At 57.6% G+C, this 16,247-nt stretch overlaps 1 protein-coding gene and 1 long non-coding RNA gene across 4 annotated transcripts in view; one reads left to right on the forward strand and one right to left on the reverse strand.

The window, feature by feature from the left end:
* Positions 1-13,927, reverse strand: part of BAHCC1 (BAH domain and coiled-coil containing 1) — a 61,025-nt gene extending 47,098 nt beyond the window's left edge. The window contains exons 1-2 of one of the 3 annotated variants that reach the window (XM_070773914.1): positions 13,656-13,927; positions 9,434-9,825 (exon numbers count right to left, since the gene is read on the reverse strand). In XM_070773914.1, coding sequence (XP_070630015.1) covers positions 9,434-9,611 — 178 coding nt within the window. In that variant the 5' untranslated portion in view covers positions 9,612-9,825; positions 13,656-13,927. Of the gene's footprint in view, positions 1-9,433; positions 9,826-10,036; positions 10,454-13,655 lie in introns of those variants that run through there. The other 2 variants (XM_070773911.1, XM_070773913.1) reach the window with 2 other exon arrangements.
* LOC139177613 (uncharacterized) lies at positions 9,726-11,516 on the forward strand. Its single transcript, XR_011562130.1, has 2 exons — positions 9,726-9,851; positions 10,514-11,516. It is a non-coding gene; the product is annotated as an uncharacterized lncRNA (long non-coding RNA).
* Positions 13,928-16,247: the final 2,320 nt, after the last annotated feature.

The raw sequence follows: 16,247 nt of genomic DNA on the forward strand, positions 1-16,247 counted from the left end.
GCCCGACCTCACGTGTGCACCCAGGGGCCAGCCCTGGTGTCATACAGATGACGCTGGGCTGTACTGCCCAGCAGACCGCTCCCTGCCACGCTCTCGCCCCTGCCATCGAGTATGGAGCTAAGAAGGAGGGGATTGCCCTTCCTGCCAATCTGTTTAGCTCTGACATCTTTTTAAAACACAGTCTGGGAGCCTCTGAGGATGACAGAAGGTGCTTCTGGAAGGAGAGCAGATGCTGACCTGATCCCTGCGAGGTGGCCACGCAGGCTGGAGACACTGCCAGCAGACTGTCTACCACGTGTGGTCAGGTATGGGGCAGTTTCTAGTGTAGAGACAAGGGCCAATCCAGACCCCTGTGTTTCCTGGCCTTCTCTTCCTAACGAGGTTCTCCCAGAGCGTTATCTTCTCGATTTTCCAGTGTGGCGGCACACTGGTAGGAGAAAAACCAAACAGCCCCCTCTCTGTGTCTAAAGGCACGTGTGTGCTTTGCCTCGGTGTGCACAGACAAGCATACCCCCTCTCGCCCCAGCCGTCCTGCAGGGAGGGAGGCCTGTGATGGCCAGGCCCAGCTCCGGGGAAACAGAGGGATGGAAGGCAGAGACACCCAGACTCGGGACCCTGCCGTCCCTCAGGGAAGGTGGCTCCATGTAGAGGAGGATGGAGCTGCCGCAAGGCCTGGTGAGAGAGACTGCTGAGGGCGGTCAGGGCCGGAGGTCACGGGGATCTGAGCGTTGGTGACTGTGGGGGCTGCCCAGGTAGGAAGATTCCAAGAGGGGCAGGGGAACGGGGCAGAGAAGGTACTTGAGGCAGCAAAGAGGGGCGCAGAGGTGGCCGGAGCCTGTGGGTAGCTGGGCATAGGTGCTGAATACTGGGAAAGCTTGGGGACAGTGGAATGACAAGAGTAGGGGGTGGGAGCTGACCTAAGGTGTGTGGGGGTGAGGGGGCTTGGGGAAGGGAGACCTTGAGGGAAAGAGAAGCAGGGCTGAAGGCTCAGACAGGCTTGGGACTGACTTGCAGGTCGGGAAAGGGCGGGGAAGCTGACTAGCACCTCCTAGAGGAACTGGGCGAGGGCGTAGCAGAGACATGACTGCCAACCAAGGTCCATCTAGTCAAAGCTATGGTTTTTCCAGGAGTCATGTATGGATGTGAGAATTGGACTATAAAGAAGGCTGAGTGCCGAAGAACTGTGGTGTTGGAGAAGACTCTTGAGAGTCCCTTGGACTGCAAGGAGATCCAACCAGTCCCTCCTAAAGGAAATCTGTCCTGAGTATTCACTGGAAGGACTGATGCTGAAGCGGAAACTCCAGTACTTTGGCCACCTGATGTGAAGAACTGACTACTTGGAAAAGATCCTGACGCTGGGAAAGATTGAAAGCGGGAGGAAAAGGGGACAACAGAGGATGAGATGGTGGGATGGCATCACCGACTCAACGGACATGAGTTTGAGCAAACTCTGGGAGCTGGTGATAGACAGGGAAGCCTGGCGTGCTGCAGTCCACGGGGTGGCAAAGAATCGGACGCGACTGAGTGACGGAAATGAACTGAACAGATTCACTGGAAGAAGCCTGGGGCAGGTGCTGGGAAAGGACCAGCTCCAGTTCAGTGGAAACCAGAAGATGGGTTCCATGGTGACAGAGGGAAGGAGGGGGCTGAAGCAGGGGCAGGCAGCTCACCAGCACCGAGCCCGGCATGTCGGGCTCTGAGTCTGCCATCCAAGGTCACTGGGGACCTTTAGGCTCCACCTCTGGCAGCTGGCCAGGAGCTGCAGGATGGAGCAGGAGGTGGAAAGTGGAGACAGACCAGAACACCCATTCTGATCACTGGGCCCGCTGGCTCTCCCCCAGGCCAACTGGGATGTGATTCCTTGAAGGTCCATTGTGTCTGTGAGTGAGTGTGTGTATATGAGTGTGAGCACATGTGAGTGTAAGGACATGCCTCAGGGTATGAGAACACGTGAGCAGGTGTGATGAGTGTCCATGCATGTGTGAGCTCGGCTAGTTAACATGCTGGTGAGACTGTGGGGACGATGACAGGGTCTGTGCCTCTGCCCCCAAAAGGGACACAAGCAGGGCCAGGCAGCAAGGCTGGTGCTAAGTTGGAGCCTGCCACCCAGAGCTGCCCTGAGATGCTGATGGAGAGCAGCCTGGCAGTGCAGCTCCTTCCCACCCCATCAGCACATCCCCACCCTGGGTCCCGCCCGTAGGGTCTCATCCCACTGTCCCCAGCCTACCTTCTTTTCACCCCCATCCAGCTGGGCTCCCAGCACACCTGCCTTGAGGGTAGGGGGCCCTCCCTGGCCTGGCTGTGTGATATTAGGGCCATGGTGTCCTCCCCAGAGCTGCCTTTGAGAACAAAGTCCCAAGGAAGAAAGGCCCTGGCTTCCCTGAAGGAGGAGCACAGGGTTAGAGCCAAGACTGCCTCTTCCCAAGGAGATGGCAGAGGGTGGTTTAGTCCATAAACAACCACTTAAATGTGGCTGATGATTCTCTTTCACGTGGCGGGGTGCCCCAAGAAGACAGCCCCAGGCCACCCTGGGGGACCCCAGTCTGCCGCACATGGGCCTCTCTCGGCAGCCCAGGCATCCTCTGCCCCTCCCCTGCATTTCTGGTAATTTCTACTGGAAACCAAGTCCCTGCACTTGGATGGAACAGGACTGCTGTAACTTTCCTTTCGGTTCCAGGCACACAGTGGGTCCCCTTTCCCCATCATCAAACATCTTTGGATCTAAAGACACTGGACTCTTTGTTGGGGGCCCTGGGAGGAGCGGCGAGGGGGCAGGGAACCCAACCCACCTGTTCATTCCCTCCTCCTCCGCCCCGGCTCTAGGTCAGAATGAAAAAAAAAAAAAAAGCTTCCTGGCTGATCCAATCTGGAACCTAATCGTCTGGACAGCTGCAGCAGCCCTCGGATGCCAGCCCGGCTGGCTCCCTGCTTGAGCACTGGATGCCTCCCCGCCAGGCCCTCAGCCTGCTGCAAACCCACACCAAGCCCCTATGTGGGGCTGGGGCAGCTCCCACCCTGCGCCCCACCTTTCCAATCCCACACCCAGTTCCCGACTGGTCCCCATCCTCTGGTGGCAGCTGCTGGCAGGGCCACGGGAGGCAGTAATATTATATATTACAACAAACAGGGGCGGCCCACTGACAAATAGGCCTGCGTGATCTAAACGGTATATTATCCCATAAAAACGTCAGCGGGCAGGGCGTCAAAGCCGAGATGGAGCAGCGGCCCCAGAGCACAGGCTGCAAGGCCTGAACCTTCCTTGGCACAGCCCAGAGCTGCAGGGATGTGTTCTAGACAGTGCATGCTGGTTGTGATCTTGTTTGCTTTTAATGCTGAATCTTCGGTGGGAGAAAGAAGGCCCCATCGGTTAATAGGGACCAAGGAACCCCGGGGGAGCCGTGCCCTGGCGGGTGAGGCAGGTGGAGCGCAGCAGTGCGAGTCACCTACTGCCCAACAGGGCAGGTGCTGCACCCTGAAGCCCTGGCATCAGCTCGAGAGCTCTGGGACAAGGCCCAGCAAAGATCTCCGAGGACGGCCTTTCCAAGGGGCGCCCACCTTTCCAAGAGGCTGCTGGTAGTGGCCCGAGTGAGAACTTTCTCTGGATGGGTGATGACAGGCCCCCTTCCGAGAGGCTAAGGCAGCACCTCCACCCTGGGGGGATGGTTTCTAGTCATCAGAAGTCATCCAAGGTGGACGCTGGTCAATATGGCATTGACAGGGCTACTGCTGCCTGGTGACGTGCGGCTGGGAGGAGGAGCGACGCTCCAGAGGCTGTGCTGGATTTTCTTGTTGGACTCTCTAGGCAGAGATCAGCCCTGAGGCCACCCAGGTGGAGTCCCCAAATCCCTTCCATGCTGACCTCTGGCCAGTGTATCCAGGGCCCCTCTGAGAAAGCCCTGTGCAAAGGGCTGAGATCAGGGCAACTGGTGGGAATCCCCCTGAGACTCTGGCCATGCCAATCAAGGCAGCTGCCTGCCCTGCCGCACAAGGTCCCTGGGGTAGAGGGGCAGCTCCCATCTTTGGGAGCCTATATTCAGGTATTTATGGTAGGGAAGAGGGCAGGGCGGGGGCGCGGGGGCAGAGGCCACCCAGAGGCCTCTTTCAGAAGAAAGGGCAAGGGGACCCTGGGGGTGGTGACCAAGGCCCCTTTCCACCCAGAAAGCACTCATTCCCAGTGGTACTGGCTGAACTCTATTTGAGCTTGGGAATTCCCAGCTTAGGGCCGGTCCCAGGCTCAGACCCTGGAGCTAGACCAGGGGCATTCTGGGAAGTGTAGTCCTTTGGGAGTTGAGAGGGCCTGCTGGGATTTTGGGGGGTGGGGTGGGCATCCCATCAAGAGCAAGCAAATAAGCAGAGAGAGCAAAGGAGGTTACCCTGACCCTAATCCCAAGGTGGAAGTCTGACATTCCTGGGAAATGGCTGAACTTAAGACATCTGCTCCCTGAAAAGACACCAGCCAATATTGGATTCCAGCCCCAGATCACACCCGCAGTGGTTTCCCTGAGCAAACTGTCTGGAGCTCTTATTTTGGTGAGGAGATCTGGGAACTCCCCAGAGAGGAAAGACCCGGCCTGAATTCCCCAACCCTTTCCTCCTCTGGCAGCTGCCTCCAGACCGCAGGAGAGACAGGGGTGCTACCTGCCGGGCTCCCGGAGAGGCTGCAGCGCATCCCGCACACTCTCACACATTATTTATGCTCACAGCCCGCGCTGATGACATATGTAAGTTGACAGCGAACATCCTATCAACTTGCTGGAGTGTATCTTGATTGTTAAAACACACTCTTAAAGGTGTACGATCATTTATCAAATTAAAATAGCGGCGCCTTGCCTGTCCCTTTTCTGCCTTCCCTGACCACTCCCCTGTAGCCTTCCTCCTTCTCTGGCCTCCTGGGCATCCTGCCCTTGTACCCAGGCCCTGCTCCTCGGGTGGGATGGGGGGAGGAGAACCCTGCCCCTGATTCCAGGGACCCAGACTCAGCACCCCCTCCCCATCCCACCCCAGGCCAGGGCAAGCCCACTAATCGCCAAGAAGTGACAAACGCCAGAAGCCCCACCAATTAAATCTAAACTCAAGCAAAGCTCAGTGGCCAGTAAATTATTATTTTTATTAGCTTGAACCAAGTTCCCGTAAGAGAGAAAGTCAACTTGCTCCCATGAATGGCTCTTGTATAATTTATTTAACTCTGTGCTCTTTGCCAAAGCCTGGAATATTTTTAGCTCGTTCTGTTGTTGGATTTGGCTTTTTTATGTGTGTTTCTGAGGGGTATTTTTAGCTCCCTCCATGTTATTCTAACAGCCTCCTGTGCGTTTTGTCCTGTCTGTGCGGGCTGTTGAACCCAGTCTCACAGCAGACGAGGGAGATTTCTAAGAATAAACGGGAGCATTTGGGGGTGATTTGGGATCCGCACAAGGCCACTCCCTGCCTCTCTGGCTAATTTGCCTTAGTGCTCACGTGACCTGGATATTCCTATAGGAATATCCCTGTAGGAATAATCAGACAAGGGGGCACTACAAGCCCCACTGAGAAAAAACCCACATTCCAAAAATGGCTTCGCTGGGGTGGGTGAGGCGGCCGCAGCCTGGCCAGTCCACGCGGCCGCTGGATTCTGGGCTCCACACGGCGGCCGTGGCTTTGATGTTTGCTTCTGCCGCTTACAGAGCAGGACGGTAGAGTCTTCGGAAAGTAACTCTTTTCACACCTACTTAATGTTGGTAACGGTTGCCGAAACACTCCATCGTGTCATTGAGTTAATGAGGTATTTACGAAATTGTATTTTTTTTCCTATACGAAAAAATATCACATGAGAAAGGAGGGGGATCCTTTGATGGGGTCTTTTCACACCAGGAAATTATCTTCCCCATCCCATCCCCCACCACGTTTTTCTTCTTCTTTTTGAGATTGAGGATCAGAAGCACTTTTAGCAGGAGAGAAGTTTGTGGTTCTCCCACCAGAAGGAACCTGCCGCCCTGTATACTCCCAACAACAACCACAGGCCCAGGGCACCTGGCTTCCAGGCCAGGCCATTTACACGCCAAAGAAGCCAAGAGAAGGGGTGGAGAGGAGAACCCACTCGCAGTCACATTGCCCAAACCTCCGCCTTCCTTGGGTGGAGACCCAGTGATTCTCCTTTGGCCCCAAGGGTAACACACAGAGAAGGATGAAGGGCAGTAGCTGTAGCTGACCGGCTGGAAGAGGGGGCGGGGACCCGGCTTCTCCCAGGCAGGGCTGCCTCCTACTAGACGCACTCCCTCCAAGGAGAGGCGCAATCCCAATCGCTCCAGGCAGTAGCGCTGATGAAAAACCTTGGGTTGGTGTGTTGTTGATTTTCATTTTTTCCCCCCTAGATTTCACAGCTTTGCCTCCGGACCATCTGTATTAGAGACAAAATCTAACACTGCACTAAAAATAATGATTCCAAACATTCTAATTGCACCTTTTGGTGACAAGGTTACTGGAACAGCACTTTACCATAAAACCCCACAGCCCGATGATAAAGCTATCCGCACTTTCATTTTTAGAAAAACAATGGGAGAAGCCCTGGAGCCCAACATCCCATCGGGGTCCTTCAAACTGACATTTTGAAAGCGCTGGGTGGGGGCAGCACTGGAGGAGCGCAGGGAGGGAGACCTTGGCCCAGGCTGGGGGGCCGAGCCAAGACGAGGAATCCTCAGAGGCCAGGGACTCGATCTCCGGTGGCTGGATCCTACTCCCATGTTACAGCCGAACAAATAGGAAGAAGCTCAGTGCAATTTTCCTTTCAGCAGGGTAGTCAGTGGAGGGAGGGGCAGGCTGGGCTGCTACAGCCTGGCTTATGGACCTGAGGCCGTCACAGAAATGGGAAGAAAGTCCGCCAAACTGGCCATTTTGAAATCCGCACACGAGACGCAAAAAAAAAAAAAAAAATTTAACTTAATTATACTTTTTCCTTTTTTAAACTGGATCATATATAGATACAGACCAAAGCAAAGTAGTCTGAGGTATAATTCTTTTTTTTTTTAATTGATGTAGCTAAATTTTAAAACCAATACAAGATCCTGGTTTTCAGCAATTTCAAAAGCCTTTCAGCAGCAGATGTTTCTAGCTGGACGCCCTCTAGGCCAGCCTTCCCATCACAAATGGGTTGAACATCTCCAGGCACAATAGGTCTCTCTGGTCCCCCAGGGAGGTAGAAGCAGCCTCCAGGAGCAGCAGATGTGTGGGCTCCCAGGTGCCCCCTCTGAGGGTGCCCTGGGGACCTCCAGTGAGCTCTAGAACACCCTGCATATGGGGAAGGTGAGTAGGGTCTGGGTCAAGGACACAGACCAGGCCAGCGCCCACCTGATTTCTCCAGTCCTTCCATGGCCTACAATCCAAGAACCACGTGGTCAAACTTGGAATGAGCCAGACAATGGTTCGGGTCACCCAGACCATGTTCCCACCTGGCCTGGGGGTGCCTACATCTGGATATAAGAGCAGAAAGCAGAAATGGCGGCTGACCAGGATCTGGCGAGGGCTGTGGGCTGTTGAATAGGGACAAGGGAGGCAGCAGTGACTTAAACTGATGGGGAATCCAGCTTGGCCAAGCCCCCCCCCCCCCCCGCCCCCCCTCCTGCCCCCTCCCAGCCCCCAGGAGGGCATGGCCCCAGCCTGTCAGTGCACTACTGGGACAACCTTGGTGTCAGGGGCCCTTCTGAACCCTTGCTTCTGTTACCCTCCAGGTTAGAGGGCATGGCATATGGCATGGCGGGGGTGGGGGGGGTGCATCCAGAAAGGACTAGGGACACTGTGGCACTGTCCCTAAGGCTACCACAAGCCTTCAACCACAGCCCCTCAGTGTGAGCTGAGCTGGGCAGGCAGCATCTCCAATGCAGGAGCAGGAGAGACAACCACAGGGACAGTAAGGACAGATATTTAAAATCACCGATTGCCCAGGCAAGTGCTTTTGCTCTTTTGAGTTATAAATCTATAAGAGGAAAAAAACAAGGAAGAGGGAAGAGTGAGGCAGAGGAAAAAAAGCAGCCTTGCAGAAGGCTCACACTGGAACAGGAAACGCGGGCGAAGCGCTGACTCCAGGAGAGGGCTGAGTCCAGCCCCTCCACTTCCAGCTTGCTCTAACTTTTTGAATCTCATGTGGTAAATGCTAAAAGCCCATTAGTAATTAAGCAATTTCTCGTTATTTTTTTCTTTTTAGGAAATTTATGTTTTTCTTTCTGATTGCCCTCCCTTCTGACATTTTCCCTTCTAGCCTGACTCTGCCATCCGTTTTAATCCACACACTAATTGTAATCCCATTAAAGCAGATATAATTTTATTAGTATTCACAGTTCATCAAGCTAGCAATAATAACTGTTACTGCCAAATTAACAACAACAACAACAAAAAAAGAGTCAAACAACATTTCTAATGTTTAGAACAAACTGTAAACAAAGGCAAGCCAACCTTCCAGGGTGACCAGCGGGTCCCCAAACGCGCAGCCACTCGGCTTCCTGCAAGCTCAGCCGGCGCTGGCCAGTGACCTCCAGGGTCTCCGCGAGATACAGCCCCCTTTGCCACCCTCTGCCTGGCCCTGCTTCTCCTCTGACCTGGCTCGACAGTAGTATCGAAGCCACCCCAGAGGGGGACCGCTCTGGAGATCTGCGTCAGCTCTGCCAAGGAACAGCTCTCTCCCGGGAGAGGTCTGGAGTGCAGGGAGGCCCCAGCTCTCTCCTCTTGGAGCAAATCTGCGGCGAACTCGCCTGCACCGAAATCCGGCGGCGGCCCCCGCGCCGCCCCCAGCCGAGCCGGCGCCGGCACTGCCCTCCCCGAGAGCGCAGGCCGAGAGGCTGGGCCACGATCTGGCCACGCTTTGTCCGGCTTTAGCAGGATACCAGAGGCACTTGTTAAAGCAAATGCATCCCCTGCAAACCCATTCTCGCCCTGACACTTCAAGGCTTTATATAGAAACAGGATTTGCTCGTCTTACACCAGCAGTCCCTATTAACGCTCACCCCGCGCACACACCGCCCTAATCCGAGAGGCCGCGGCACTCCCCTCCCCAAGTCACAACAGCCGTTTTTGTTCCCGCAGAAAGTGGCCTCGTTGTCCCAGCCCCGGAATGTCTTAAGGATGTGAATGCAGAATGCAGAAATGAGGTTTACGCGGAATTTAGTTCTTCGGCAGGAAGGGGTGGGGGAGGGTGCAGGAGGGGAAAGGCTTTATTTTAAGCCGGCTCCGGGGCTGCCCCTCCGAGACCCTGGGGGACCCCGGGGAAGGGCACTCTAAACCGCGATGATCCGGTTCGGGGAGCCCCCACAGGACGCGCGGGCCGCCACCGGTGCCGGAGCAGGGAAATGAAACCGAAGGCTTCTCCGCAAACGCTCCAAGAGAGGAGGGGCAGGCTCCCATCCGACCCTCGACCATGCCCACCTCGCGGCAGGGTCTCCTCTCCCGCGGCCGCCCGGCCGGCACTGACCTGTGTGCGAAGCCATGGGCAGCGGCGACGGGAAGTACTTTCCGGGCTGGAAGTGAGCGGGGGGCTGCGCGGCGGGCCCGGGCGGGGCGAGGCGCGCAGCGGCGGCGGCGCTGCGGTGGCCCAGGCTTCCGCGCTCCGACAGCAGATGAGGCGGCGGTGCGAAGTCGCGGCCATCCATGCCGGGCCCCGGCCCCGGCCCGCCGCCGCCTCCCGGGAGCAGCACGGCCGGGGCCCGGGGGCGGCTCGGCGCGCGGGCGGCGCGCAGGCGGCGCGGAGGAGGCGGTGTCTGGGGTCACCGGCGGCAGCGGCGGGGCCGGTCAGCACGCGGGCGGACTGGGCTCCTCGGCGGGCGGCCGCGTGCCGAGCCGGCGGCCGCCGTGCGGATCCATAGTCTGCGGAGACAAGCAGAGGAGACTAGGTGACTTGGGGGTTCAGCTCGCCGGGGGGTCCCCGCCCCCGCCCGCCCGCCTGCCACCCTTCCCACCCCGCCGGCCCGAGTCCCGCCAGGCCGGGCGGCCGGGCCCCGAGCGCCCGGCGCGTCTCCCCGCTGCACGCGCGCGCGTGGGCCACCCGGGCCGCCCCGATCCCCCCGCGCACACGCACCGTCCCGGCAACGCTCGGTCCGGAGGAGCCTGAGGGAACCCGGCCGTACCGCTGGCCGCTTCCCCTTCGCGGGTCCCTGCGGCGAGGGCGCCGCGGCGAAAGGCTGCTGGCTCCGTTGGGTGATAAAAACCCAAATCTGCGAAGCCATCACGCATACACACACACACACACACACACACTGGCACACGCACACCCTCTCCCCTCCCCCGCTGCCCAAAGGTGTCTCTGAGGAAAGGCCTGGGGTCCACGCTAGCTTTTTCCCTCTCTCTCCATTCCGAGGTCCAGCTTTTACTGCATTCTGCTTAACCGAATAACCATGCTAATTAAGCGAGTAATTTTATTGATTGTAACTCAAGAGTTTTTTTTTTTTTTTTTTTAATAACCTTCCTTTTCTCCCCTCTCCCATCCCCCTCATGCGTCTTTTGGTCCATTCTTTTGAACCCGCCGCTCCTCCCCCCCACCCCTGCCCCGCCACAGCCCTAACAGGACCAAGCCCCCATCCCGCAATGCCGAGCTTGGACCCCGGGCCAGCTCCCCGAGCCCCAGGGGTTCTACGTCCGCCGGCGGCGTCACCTGGGCCGCCACGCCGCAGTGCCCGGCCGACCGGCCGGGAGCCGGGAGCTTCCTAGCGAGGCTCAATCTCCCCGCCCCCCGGTGAAATTCGCCCAGGATCTTCCTCTGCGGATTGGGGCTTTGGTGAGGGCCTCTTTGAGAGTCAGAAATTGTTCTTCCTCAACGCCCCAAATCGGCCACGGAATTTCTCCCTTCGGCGCCTGCCCCAGCTCGCTCGCTGAGCCAAGGCCGTTCTCCGCACGGCTCGGGGACGTGGGGTTTGCGAGGTCGGGCTCCGCCGTAGGGCCGCGGACAACGGGCCCGGCCCAGGGCAGCCTTTGCCAATGCCCAGGTCTCAGCGGACCCCTGGCCTCCGTCGTCCACCTCCACCTCTCGGCTGAGCCACTTGTAATGTCCCCCACCTCCCTTCTCTTCCACCCCCACCCAACGCGGAGAGTCCACTCCGAGGCGAAATTGGGGACAATTTCAGACGCTGAGTGTGAAACGACGAAGCAAGCAACATAAACTGAACAGCTGTGCGCCCGCGTGGACTTCTTTCATTTTGCACATCTCTCATTTCCTCAATCTGCATTGTTTTAACGTTTCATATCACTTCGAACAAAAGGGAGATGGGCAGGCTCAATATTCTTAACAGTGAACTTTGCATAAAGTCTTCGCATTTTTTTTAGTCGTCCCACCGTGACAACAAAGCGATTAAGATGTTTTCCATTTTGTGAATACCATTTTAAATTACTATATTTAATGCTACAGGTTCTACACGTCTTATTTGCAGACTGTTTTGTGTTTGATTTAATCTATAACCGAAAACATAATGTATTAAGCGAATACATATTTGCTCAGCTGATAAGCTTTTTAATATTTATTCGGAGAGCTTTTGCATTGTAAATAAACGGGACCTACACAAAGAGTTCTCTTTGTCTCTCAACTTCCTACAAAGGGGTTTTGGGCTTCCTCCCCTCTAGGGATCGTCAGCTCTCTACCCCGGTCTAACAAATCTCTCGACTCGCCGCCGCTCGGGCCTACTGAGCGAACGCCTGGCCTCAGGACCGGGAGAGCGCCGGGCGAGGGGGCTGCCCGCGCTGGGGTCAGGGGAGGGAGGGGCTGCCCGCGCGGGGCTTAGGGCCTCCGGGCAGCAGCGAGCTGCGAGCCGGGGGGCACGGGGCGGGACAAAGGGAAAGAAGGAGGGGAGGGAGGTCGAGAACCTGCGGCTTCAAAGGCGCCGAAGGCCCGCGGCTGCGCGCACGGGGGGTGGGGGGCTTCCCAGCGGCCTCCGGGGAATCGCGTATACTATGCTTTTGTTTTGTGGGGTTTCTTTTTTCCAATAAGAAATTCCAAAATTGTCGAGAAAGGGAGTTGCTCTCGATTCTCGGGACGCGGGCTTGGCTACCAGCAACAGCTTTAATCTTCACCTTCTGTGGGCCGGACCGATCCTTCCCCACCAGCCCGCCAGACTGTTTACTCGGAAGGGGATGGGTTGTTGTCGCCCCTCCGTGCCGCGGAGATTCTCACCAGGTCAGAGGGGCTTTCCTTTGTGTTCTTTGCTCCGGGCAAGAGGCCGCGCCGCGCCTCCCAGTCCGCCAGAGAGCGGCTCCCGGGGGCCTGCGGAGCACAAGCCCGGCAGGGAGAGGGGCGGCGACGCGCGGCCGCCGCCGCCTGGGCCCGGAGTCTCGGATCCCAGGCGCCGCCATCCGCGAATCCCAGGGCTCCGAGCGGCCTCCCCCCAGCGCCAAGAGAGACCGCAGCTCGCGTAGGGCCAGACTCGGAAAGGACACCGAGCGAAAGCGGTGGCGTGCCGGGGGCCCCCGCGCCGGCTGGAAAATCGCTGACAAGGGTATTTTGGAGAGTCGAACCTCGAAATGCCGGGTCCTCCCCAGGACTCCGCGGCGCGATCCCAGGAGTCGCCCGTCTCTCTGAGCGTGGCTCGAGCGCTCCAGGATTGTGGGAGCGGCTCCTTCGGTTTTGCTTCGGTTTTAAACAGCGAAAACCCTCCCTTTGCTTCGGTCACCCGCATCCTCCGGCGCCGTCTCCCGGTGCGCTGGCGCTGTGGGGGCCGCAGGCTGGGCTGGGGCCCGCGCACACCCGGCGCAGCTCGGAAGCCGCCGTAGAACCCGCTCCCTGCGAAACGGTCGAGCCCGACACCCACCCTACCCCCGCCAGGAGAGGCCGGAGGCCCGTGGCCTCTCCGCGCCCCCGCACCCCAAGGCGCACCCGCCCGCAGATGCCGCCTCAGGGGTGGTGGTCTGAGCCCTGCACGCCGCCCGGAATGCGGTCGGTGAGAAAGCCACTTTGCGCTGGCCTCGCTTGGCCCCCTCCTCCACCCTCAGCCGCCCCGGAAATTTTTTTCTGAAATGTCCTGAAATGAATTAGGCTCTGGAAAGCGAACCCCCACGAACCTCGCCGTTACCCCTCTCCGCCCGATCCCTAGCCCCGCACGCCGCTGGCGGCCGGCAAGACCCTTTGGTAGGCGGCTCGGCCGCCTCGGCCAGCGCGAGCCAGCCGGTTCCCGGCGCCGTGGAGCGACCGGGCGGGGCTGACCCAAGGCTGCTCGGGGAAGAGGAGCAGCGTGGGGGGGGGGGGTGCAAACAATTGGGGTTCATTCGTGGTGCCGCCAAAGCCAGGAGCGCGTTGGCTGCGTCGGGGACCTCGCCGACTGTCTAGCCGGAGCGGCCCGCGCGGCTTTCGCCGGACGCAGCCTGGCGGTCCCTGTCCTGTCGCGATTATTTATTTTTAATACTGGGTGTCGATCGACACAACAAGCGCTCAGAGCAAAGCAAGGACGCATTACGGGGGGAATTTTAAACCGATCGATAAGATTTTTCAGAGGGGGAAAAAAAATCGCTCTTACATATAGTCCATTAAAAAAAAAAAAGCCTGTTCGACATTATAACGGATTTTTAAAAAGGGAAGATATATACTTCTTAACATCGCAACCCTGAATTTCTCTTACTAAAAAAAAAAAAAATTGTAAATCCCCAAAGCCAAAATAAAAATAAAATAATAAAAATACAAAAACAAAAAAAAAATGAAAGCAATTTCAGTTACTTACTGGAGGTTGTTTCCTGGATACAATTGAATGCAATACAATTAAACCAGTAAATGTGACTTTGTTTTGTATTCCTATTGGTATTTTCAATGTGCTGACTGTTGCACTGTAAATGCACCGCTTCCACAACAACGACTCTAGCGAGCCCATCCAGAGCGGCTCTCAAACCTGCAGCCCGGCGCGGCGAGCCACGGGCCCTGCATACTAATAAGCTCGTGCCACTCAGCCCGGAGCAGCCGGTGCGCTGATTGGCCGCGCGGCCCTCCGCGGCCGGGAGCTCGTGCCACTCATTCGGCGTAAACAGGCCTCCCAATAGGCTGGCGCCGGGCCAGGGAGCTGCCAATCAGGGAGCAGCAGGGCTACTACCAAGCCCGATGGCGCCTAATTCAAGCCCGGCGACTGCGCAGCTCCTTTGCGCAGATCGTTGCTGCTGAATGGGAATGTGTTGGCGCAGGGCGGGAGAGGGAGCAGGGGCGAGTGGGAGCGCTTATCCACGCCGAGGGGAAGGCTTTTGCTTTTTTTTTTTTTTTAATTTAACCCAGCAGGTCTAACGTTTGGCGTCCGGTGCACAGAGGCCAGATGATACAGCAACACGCGTTGAAGCAGATGCTTTTTAAAATACTTGGGATGTCTGGCAGGTGGCTAAACCCCGCACAGGTAGGCCCGAGATCCAAGCATAGAGGCCTCCTCGGGTTGCCTGGCCCTACTACCACTTCGAGGCCTCCACCTGCTCTGACCAAGCTCAGGAATGCCTGCACTCTCGAAGTCTGGGTACCACAGACTCTTGAGTCACCGGCCTTGTCCTCTCCTCCTCTTGCCCCAGGGATCAGAATCTGGGGAGAAGTTCTTGTGTCTCTGGCCACGTATCTGCCGTCCCTCAGTTTTTATTCCCCTTGGCTATATTTTTGCAACGGAGCACTGATGAAAATGAAAATCGGGGATTTAATGCCATGACAAAGATTGCCCTTTCTTCATCTGCAACTAGATTTTAAAAATACGTTCACCTTGATACCCACAGTGTGCAAACCATGCGCAGTATTTTTCAATGTCACTCTCCTGCATATCTGCTAAATTCTTGCCCTAAATAAAAAAGCCACTAAACAAATATCTTCATCGTAATCAGATGCAAACTACTTTTTAGGTTATTCTCCAAATATTTCTGTTAGAGTTTGGTTTCCCAACGATCCTATTTATGCTCGGGAGTCAAGTCTATGTCTTAGTGGCGATGGATACATTATTTTTACTCCTCCAGGTGCAGCTCTGCTTCCCCCTCAGGGGGGACAAAAATGGTATTTAAACTAGATGCCAACCACCTCAGGCACGCGCGGTAGAAATTATCCACCGGCTCATTCCGGTAGGGACCGCCGCTGCCGTCGCCGCTGCTAAGTCACTTCAGTCGTGTCCGACTCTGTGCGACCCCATAGACGGCAGCCCACCAGGCTCCTCTTTCTGGGATTCTCCAGGCAAGAATACTGGAGTGGGTTGCCATTTCCTTCTCCAATGCATGCATGCCATGCTAAGTCGCTTCAGTCGTGTCCGACTCTGTGCGACCCTATGGACACAGCCCACCAGGCTCCTCCGTCCACAGGATTCTCTAGGCAAGAATACTGGAGTGGGTTGCCATTTCCTTCTCCACCGGTAGGGACAGGAACGGGTTAAGCCAGAGGCCTTCTGTTGTCACCTTTCTTTCCCCGCCCCCCCGCCCGCTCCCTGGGGACCGCCAGGATTGGCTGGCACTCGGCCAGCAGGCTGTCAATCACCGAGTGTAAACAAGGCGCTGATTGGCTGTTGTCCAGTCCGCACAGGGCCTCCTGAAAAAAGCAATTACTGGCTCCGCGGTTTCAAGGCGGCCCCAGGCCGCTTGATGAAAGGAGATAAGCTGGGGACCGTTTCCAGGACCCCCGCGGGCCGACCCTGGCAGCCTTGGAGCCGAGGTGCGGCGAAGAGCCTGCGGATCAAAGGAATCCAGAGAGAAAGGGGAAGCCGGGCGCGCGGCTCCGGCCGGCCTTCCCCCGCGGGCATCTCTGACCTGGGTAGGGGCTTGGGCCGCGGGCGGGGCTCCGGAACTGGGAGCCCGCTTTGGGCAGCGCGGCCGGGCAGCTCCGGAGAGTCCGGGGCTGGCAGGTAAGCGCCTAGCTCCGCGGCCCGGGCCTAGGACGCAGGACTCGGCCGGCGCGGTCCTGAGTCCCGGCTCCAGCGACACCCCTGCCAGGTGACGTGGACCCCTGTCCCCCACGGCCTGAGCCCCTCCCTGGCCAGTCCTGAAGCCCGTGCCTTCGGAAGCCACCGGGGTGGCGCGCGTCTGCAGCCGGAGAGGAGGCGGCACGTATAAATCCATAAAGTGCTCGGAGATCCGATTAGCGCACGGCTATTCATTAGGCCGGGGGCGATTGAATTAGGTCCCGGGTGCGGGCCAGAGGAGGGGTGCCGGCGCGGGTTGGGCGCAGCCGCCAATGCGGGGCGTGGGGTGGGGGGGACGGTTCTGGCGCAGACCTCCGGGCTTGGGCCGTGGCTTCCGGAGGAAGAAGTCAAAGCATCGGCTCCGGAGCGAGTTGAGGGGACGGGTTCCTCCAAGTCCTGCCCCAGCGGGTGCTT

The sequence above is a fragment of the Bos indicus genome, chromosome 19 (assembly GCF_029378745.1).
Source record: "Bos indicus isolate NIAB-ARS_2022 breed Sahiwal x Tharparkar chromosome 19, NIAB-ARS_B.indTharparkar_mat_pri_1.0, whole genome shotgun sequence".
NCBI lineage: Eukaryota > Metazoa > Chordata > Mammalia > Artiodactyla > Bovidae > Bos > Bos indicus.